Source organism: Limulus polyphemus, unplaced genomic scaffold (assembly GCF_000517525.1).
Source record: "Limulus polyphemus unplaced genomic scaffold, Limulus_polyphemus-2.1.2 Scaffold2429, whole genome shotgun sequence".
NCBI classification, from domain to species: Eukaryota; Metazoa; Arthropoda; class Merostomata; order Xiphosura; family Limulidae; genus Limulus; species Limulus polyphemus.
The window spans coordinates 131699-140116 of record NW_013668039.1 but is presented as its reverse complement, the minus strand read 5'-3'; the positions used below and the strand labels follow the sequence as shown (position 1 = coordinate 140116).

Below are 8418 nucleotides of genomic sequence, written 5' to 3'. Positions count from 1 at the left end.
CCATACACAGCAGTGTCCCACAGGTTTAATAAGCCATACACAACAGTGTACCACAGCCTTAACAAGCCACACACAGCAGTGTACCACAGCCTTAACAAGCCACACACAGCAGTGTACCACAGTCTTAACAAGCCACACACAGCAGTGTACCACAGTCTTAACAAGCCACACACAGCAGTGTACCATAGCCTTAACAAGCCACACACACAGCAGTGTACCACAGGATTAACAAGCCACACACACAGCAGTGTACCACAGGATTAACAAGCCATACACAGCAGTGTACCACAGCCTTAACAAGCCACACACACAGCAGTGTACCACAGCCTTAACAAGCCACACACACAGCAGTGTACCACAGGATTAACAATCCATACACAGCAGTGTCCCACAGGATTAACAATCCATACACAGCAGTGTCCCACAGGTTTAATAAGCCATACACAGCAGTGTACCACAGGATTAACAAACCATACCACAACCTTAACATGGCATACATAGCAGTGTATCATAGGATTAATGAGCCATATACAGCAGTGTAACACAGGATTAATTGTCAATTGAGTTTGAAAATTTTTGAAATTAATTACTGTTTTTTCCATTTAAACTTTTAACTTGTTCTTAGTAAAATCTTTTTGTATTGTTACATAACAAATATTTCTATGATGAGTCACTGAAGATAAATTATCATTACAAGCAAGAACAGTGAATAATAAAAAAGAAGTTCTTACATTCAAACGAAGTGTTAAGTAGTCAAGGAGAGCTCCAAGTTTATTACTGAAGACCATGTAATAACAGTTCTTCTGGATTCCACAAGCAGTACTAAGCACCACACACACCTTCTCCAAAACCCTACAAAAATACAATCCTTATGGTGAAAGAAAGATAAAGCTTTAAGTAAACTTTCTCAGGTTACCTTCAAATTTGTCAAGAATAAACTTTTTTGGCATGTTTCATGGAATATAAAACAGTTTTCTGGCACAATATCTTTAAATATCTAATAAGAAGAGAAAAAGTTAAAGTCTGTTAAACTAGCCCCAATATATCATACTTCAATTTTAACCAAATATAAAAGATTGTTTTGATTAGGTGAGTTTTAAATTTATAAATACCACACCAATGCTCCAGATAAGCTTTTGATATAGAGTATTTTACTATTCAAAATCAACTATGAAGCTGAAATGAAAGCTAACAACTGAAAACTTTTATATTTTTGGATTTCAGTGACTTTTTTAATACCTGACACAATTATGCTACTAGGCACTTGATCTTCTTATTTCTGTATTAATGTCCTATTAAGAACCTCCTGAGGCAATTAAAGCATAAGTTCAATACAGTAAGTGCTTTATTGATGTTGATCAATAAAATTAGACTTGTATAATTTTCATTTTGACAATAACCCCAAAATACAGATAACTAACATGTAACTCATTTGTGAATTTTTCTTTTCATCACTAAAAACTTGTACTTTTAGTAAAGAAAAGAAAGAATCACTGAATGATCTACAGGCCTGATCTATTATTTAATTTGTCACTCCCTCTGCAGGAGACTAAAGTTTTATTACTGCTTGGGAGAGCAAACCAAACATATAAAGTAGGTCTCCATAATACAGTGCACATAGGGTTAAATGATAGAATGTTGTGTATATTTCTTGAAATGACAAATGTTGGGTATGTTTAATTTGAACAAGTTTTTGAACCTATGACATGATAAATATTGGGTATGTTTCTTTGTGTTATATAAACCAGCACTAGAACAGTGTAAAGAAATAAATATATATTAATACAAATGAGTAATTTCTACTCACCTACTGGGTATTACAAGTCCAACTTTTGAAGCAGTTTCTGATATGACTCCAACAATTTTCATTAGAGTAGATATGCCCTGTAATCCATTAAAAACTTCTAAATCATCAGTCCTGCTCTTTGAAAATATTCTTTGTAGCTCTCCTAAAGCTCTATCCAGGCTACTGACCAGGCTACTTTCCAATGGTCCCGATCTTTGACTAGATAGGCACTTAGCTATCTCTTTTAAATTCTTGTGTATCCTGTTCCAAGCAAATTTGTACGAAAACTGTCAGATACTCAACAGGTCTAGTAATTCCATTTCTTTATGAGCTTTAGGCATTTAATATCATAACATTCAATATTTCTTAAGGCATATAAATAGCATTTAAGATACTTTTCAGTGTTATTATAGTCCAGCCCAGCTCATTAATCTAAAAACAACAGTTTTTAAATGCAATACATAAACTATTTATGTACCAAGCTGCTTGTGGGTTCAGCTCTTTTTTTTATATTGTTATGGAGTTGCTAAAAAATGTACGTTTCAAGAAAAAAAAAACAAAAAAAAAACATCAACATAAAACAAAAATAACTACCAATCATGACCTCCTGAACAGTGACTTGTAGCAGACAAAAAGATATACTTGAAATAAAATGTTTACACACCTACGACATGAAATCCTTATTAATAAACTAATCACAAGAATTCTGCAGAAAATAAAATATGCAGTTTAACATGACTTTTATTACAAAATTAGCCTAACGGTTCCATTGATTCAACAGTAACACGTCAGATACCCAGTTACATCATTCAATAAAAACACAGTATTATTTTATAACTTTATAGCTATTTTGGGAAGTAAACAATGATCAAAATACATCAACAGTAGATGTTTTGCAATACTAATACAAGGGAACATAATGCAAGTAGTACAAAATATGCATGAATCAACTGAAACAATAAAACCAACTCCTGTAGAAACTCATTTCTAATTAGCTTTCTGCTAATTCTTCAAAGGTAGTAAATATTAAGTTTCTATGAAATATGCTCACTTTGTTTTGTTTTCTGATTCCATCGGGCCAACAGTTTCAGCCCATAAAGCTTCATACTCTGTTCCCCTGTGGGAGGCAATATCAATACTTATTTGAAATCTTTATAATACTGTAATAAATATTCAATGACTTTTTGTATAACATGTGAAACAAATAAAATGGGATTTTTATAAAATTAGTCCAATATCAAAATATAATGCTCTAAGCACTCTTCTTTTTATTCATATTCCTGTCTTTTTTTCTATCTTATCATACAATATAAATTTTTATGCAAAATCATGAATGTACATTTTACAAATATGAAAATGCACCTTGGAAAATAATTGTGAGTTATCTAATTTATGTTAAGTTATTAAATGTAAGCATCTAAAACACTGTTTGGTTTCTAATAGCACACAAAAACAGAAGTGAAGATAGTGTCAAGCAACATCATTGAAATATCTGATAATTGGAGAGTTAAACAGATAATTTATTGGGGTAATTATAATCAAGTCATTTATAGCCCTAGCACAATATTGTTTAATACTTAAAGAACAATTCTCTGAAGAAGGAAACATGCTCACATTTCTATTTAGTATTTGATGAGATTTCCTAGCATAAAAAACAATATTCTTTATATGAACTGTCAGTTGAAATTATAATTACATAAATTTGGTGTTGGTTGGTTGCAGTGCTAAAACATACTTGATTTTGTAAAGCTGATATCTGTTGAATATTTCTGTTGTTAAAAATCCATTCTTTATGACTTAGCTATTGCTCTTACATAGATTCTGATTCTTCCTGACCAATGACCTATTATATTTTTTTAATACACAAACAACATTGCTTCTTTAGTAATTTTGGTTAAAAATTAGTCAAAGATATACTTAGACTTTAGAGTTAAAAAGTTCAGTCTATTTTTAGGAAAAATGTTGGAATTTCTAATGAAAGAGTTGTTTTTTGTTGGGTAAATTTAAAAAGTGTTTTCTTCTGTTTAGTCACTGAACTTTGATACAGATGTTATCAATAAGTTACTACATGTTATTTAGTTAGCTGCACATGTTTATGTTGTAAACAAAATACTGTATAAGAGATTACAATTTGATATTCCAAAGAAAAACAAATTTCAGTCTAGAATTTGAAGAGTTGGAAGAGGAACTTCAACATATAATTTGGACTGTTGAAAAAGGAAAAGAAGTTCAGGTTATAATTTGTAGTGTTGCAAAGGAACTTCAGACTACAATTTGATTTGCTGGTTAAGCACAAAGGTACACAATGGACTATCTATGCTGTGCCTATCAGACTTAGTGCTGAACCACTAGGAGACTTTGTAGTATTAGAACTTCAGTCTATATTTTTTGAGTGTTGGAAAGGAACTTCAGTCTTTAATTTCAATTGTTAGAAAAGGAACCTCAGTCCATAATTTGGAATGTGATTTAAAGTGATGGAAAAAGAAAAAGAATCTCAGTTTATAAATTGGGGGGTTGTAAAAAAAACTTCAGCATATAACTTGGATTGTTAGAAAAGAAAAAGAAGTTCAGTCCATATTTTTGAGTGTTGGAAAAAAACTTTAGTCTATATTTTGGGGATCTGAAAACGAAACTTCAGACTGTAGTTTGGTGTGTTTGAAAATGTACTACAGTCTATACCGTGAGGAAAATGGTATTATGGCTTAGCAAGTAAAGCAATCTCATATATGCATGTTTCTTCCTCCATTGTCCAGTTACTTATGCAGAGCTGTGGTTCCAATGGTCCAAACACTTTTAACATAATTTGAATAGATAAGTCATGTCTGATTTAACAAAATAAATCCTGCATTATATTCACATAGTAAAACTTCTATATAACAACAATGTTAACATATAACAAATCAAACATTTCTGAGTCAAAATTACTGTTGTACGATACAGATGTCTAAAGAAAGAGAGTTTTTGACATATAGTGATCAGTTTGACTCAATGACGAATACCTTCTTGAAAACTGAGAAAAGGATTCGAGCTATATCTGAAACAGGAGTAAGTCAGTGATCTTCACTGATTATGACTGATTGGTTATAGTATTGGATTCAACCATACTGTTGGTGTGAACATGCTTTGTAAACACTATGAGAAAAACCTATACACTGGATAGGTGAAGTGGAGAAATAGTTGATTGATTATTATTTGTTTGATAATGGCTGGAGACGGCTTAAATGGGTAATGAAGAAAAAACTTTAATATAAGTTTAACATAACAGAAAATGTACAAAGCCATTATTAATCTCAAAGTGGGTTCCTCGTCATCGAATTATTATTTGTTTGTTCAAAGATTCTCAAGGGCTGCCTGTACTAGCCATCCCTAAGTTTGAAGTAATAGACTATATAGAAGGCAGCTGGTTAACACTGCCCAGCACCAACCATTGGGCTATTTCTCTACCGTGAATAATGGGTTTGATCATAACATCATAATGCTCCCACGGCTGAAAGGGTGAATTTGTTCAGTGAATGTTTTTTTTAAGTCAGTTGTCTGTCACTTCAGTTTTATGAAGATTGAGCTATGTATCAATAGCTCAGTTAGCAAAGAATGTCACTCCCTTCAGTCATTGATTTGACAGTCAACTGATTGTCCTAGCAACCATTTATGCAATCACTCTGAGCCAAAATGAATAGAAAGCTCTGATTGATGTTTTGGTGAGTCACAAAAGCAACTGTGAACTTCCTATCATGAAAATAGTGTTCATAGTGTTTGAAGGGATGTAATGGTCAAGCTGTGTTAGGCGGGTTGTCCCTTAGTCACCCTTCAACTGTCAGTTCCAAAAAAAGGTTGGGAATGCACATGTAACTCTCACGATGTCTGGCAAAAGACACAATGACAATGTTAACTGGCAATGACACAGAAGCATTGCCAAGCAAACACAAGCCCTATATATTGGCCATGTTTATGTGTAACCTAAGCCAAAGGTTAAGATTAATAATGTCTTGGTTACCTACCTCCTAATCCCAAGGAGATTAACTAGCTTCAAGAAACCTGAATGAGAAATTTTGAATATTCCTTAACATATAAAGATATATTCCTTTTATAAGATATGAAAGAGTAAAAAATATCTATTTTCAACTGCTATGCTGATAATTAATGCTTGCAAGTGTTTAAAAATGCTTTATCTTCATGCACCAGCATCTGTGCATTAGTAATAATTCTCTCTGCCATTATAAAAAATGAATTATATTTCTGATTTAAAAAAATCACTAGTGCCACTAAAAGCACAAAATATTTTACTAAAGAAAGAAGCAGATGTACTAACCTTGAAGTCATCCTTTGCCGTAATTTCTTACACCGTTTCTTTAAGGCTTTCTGCCTTTCCTTATCTAGGGCAAGTTCTGGGTCCATTTTATCAGCAGGAGCATCAAGAATGTGTTTTAAATTGTAAGATTCCTTCAAAAAAACACCAAAAAACTGAAATTGTTGCATATTTACTTTTATTTTCATAACTTTTTGCTGTAACTTTGGAAATACAAAAATATAATTTAAGTACTATTACTTTTATCCCATATTCTTTTTGCTTCAAAACTTGTTGTAGTATTAATTCTTCAAATGACAATTCTCAAATTTAAGTTTTAAAGGAAGAATCAAATTTCAAACCATGGGCTAACATTTTCATTTAAAACATAAAAAATAAGTATCACATTATCAGGATGATTAATATAATCATTATTCAAATGACCTCCTGTTAGTCAATTAAGTTAATCTAAATGTTCTGTCACAGTTTAACTAATCATTTACTATTTTGTGTGTTAATAAATTTAATTATGTCTATGTAATCCACATAATTCATTGTTTCTGTAATTGTAAAGAGACCTTTTCAAATTGCCCCTTTGAAATTTTACTTAACTTATACTTCTGTTTAATTTCAAAGTTTAATATCTGTCTTTAAATGTTCTAATAACATCTAGATTGGCAGAAATGGTTTATTGTTATTTTAAAATTATCAAATTTGCGCATAACATTATTATTTTTCCAACCACTCAGAAGAGTTTTAGTGTAACTGAGTTTTGTAAAGTTGTAATTACAATCTTTCCAATTTTCTGAAATATGATACAACTTTAGTACTATATCTGCAATTAAAAACTGCAGCAATGGATTTATGCACACAGAATCTATGTACAATAATAAACATTATGATCCAACAGATGACACACTACACTTAACTATTATTAAACTTTATTTTTCTGTTTTATATATTTTGATATGTTCATAATTGAACTGAATACAACCTTAACAAGATCCATCACATTTTCATACTTAATATTTATTGAGATTGTAAGTTACAAGTAAGATACCTTAGTTATTAGTATTCAGTGTTTGGAAAGCCTATCTCAAGGGGCAAAGGGCAGAACTTGAAATTAACACTAGCAAGTTTGAGCTGCATGGTATACACAGGCCAAGCATTGGGAAATGTGGGATAGCGAGACCGCAACTTCAACTCATCTTATTGGTTGCTAAGACAAATAACCTTCCTCATGATTACGTCACAAGTTTTTTATCACGGTGCCTTGTGGGATCAATAAGGAGGTAGCACAGCCAAATTGTTTTGTTAGAAAATACAGAATTTGAAGAGACATATGGGTATTAATTTTGATAAGTAATCAGCTGATATATGATAAAAATTGAAAACACAATTGATAAAACTCATTAGGAATGATGCACTTAAAATAGAATCAAATGGATGTCTATATAGAGTTTACACCTCTGAAATGTGAAGGACTTATTAATGCTTCTATGGGCATGGACAAAAGAATGGCCAGAAGTTGCATCCTTATATAACAAAAGAATTGAAATTGGAAGTAAAGATCTTGATTAAGCCAAACAAAACACCAAAACTAGCTTTTGTGGTAGAAAGTTGTGCATTAAATCCTCTAGAATGTAATCATCAGACCAGATCCTCAAGAAATTGCTTTCAACTACTGATAATCACAAATCAGAACCCATAAGATCTCTCGAACATAACCTCTCAATGATTTCTACTATTGCTCTGCTCAGATAACTCTTATCAAACCCACAATGCAACACCTACGTGATGTAAATATGTTTATGGATAATTTGCACATAGGCCAGATATATACACTCACATTATCTGGTCACTGCAGTGTAGTTCTGCTAGCAGCATGGTTAGAAGTAATGTAAATTGCATTTTTCTTATCCATATTGTTTTTAATTTCTTCATTATTAATACAAATGTTAGGTCTATTGGCTTCTTATGCTTTGCCAGCTTTCAGCATATAAACAATAACTTTTAAAAATATAATACTTACTTTTTCACTATGGAGTGGCTATCGGCAATGGAGTATTGTATGCTTTGTAATTTTAATTACATATAAAAGTGTTTTTATCTTAATTACTAAACAAACTAATGGAGAAAAATAAAGTGGATCTGGTAAGAAACATGCTTGTTGCCAGATCCATTCATTTTTGTCCAAATTGAGCATATGTTTGTTTAGCACTGTTATATTAGGTCACCAAGAAATTAATGTCACTTTTTTTTAGATGAAAAAACCCCAAACAACTTATATATCAAAACAAAACATTTATTAAATGAAATAGTCTCCATTCTTATTGATGGTGCTTTT

The 8418-nt window shown here is 31.7% G+C and overlaps 1 protein-coding gene across 7 annotated transcripts in view; it reads right to left on the bottom strand.

Annotated features, from left to right (window-relative positions):
* Positions 1 to 8418, bottom strand: part of LOC106466931 — a 166652-nt gene that overhangs the window by 31576 nt on the left and 126658 nt on the right. For all 7 annotated transcript variants that reach the window (XM_022395025.1, XM_013927249.2, XM_022395027.1 and 4 more), the window contains 4 exons: positions 6096 to 6226; positions 2838 to 2903; positions 1808 to 2047; positions 732 to 852 (listed from right to left, as the gene is read on the bottom strand). In XM_022395025.1, coding sequence (XP_022250733.1) covers positions 732 to 852; positions 1808 to 2047; positions 2838 to 2903; positions 6096 to 6226 — 558 coding nt within the window. The remainder of the gene's footprint in view (positions 1 to 731; positions 853 to 1807; positions 2048 to 2837; positions 2904 to 6095; positions 6227 to 8418) is intronic.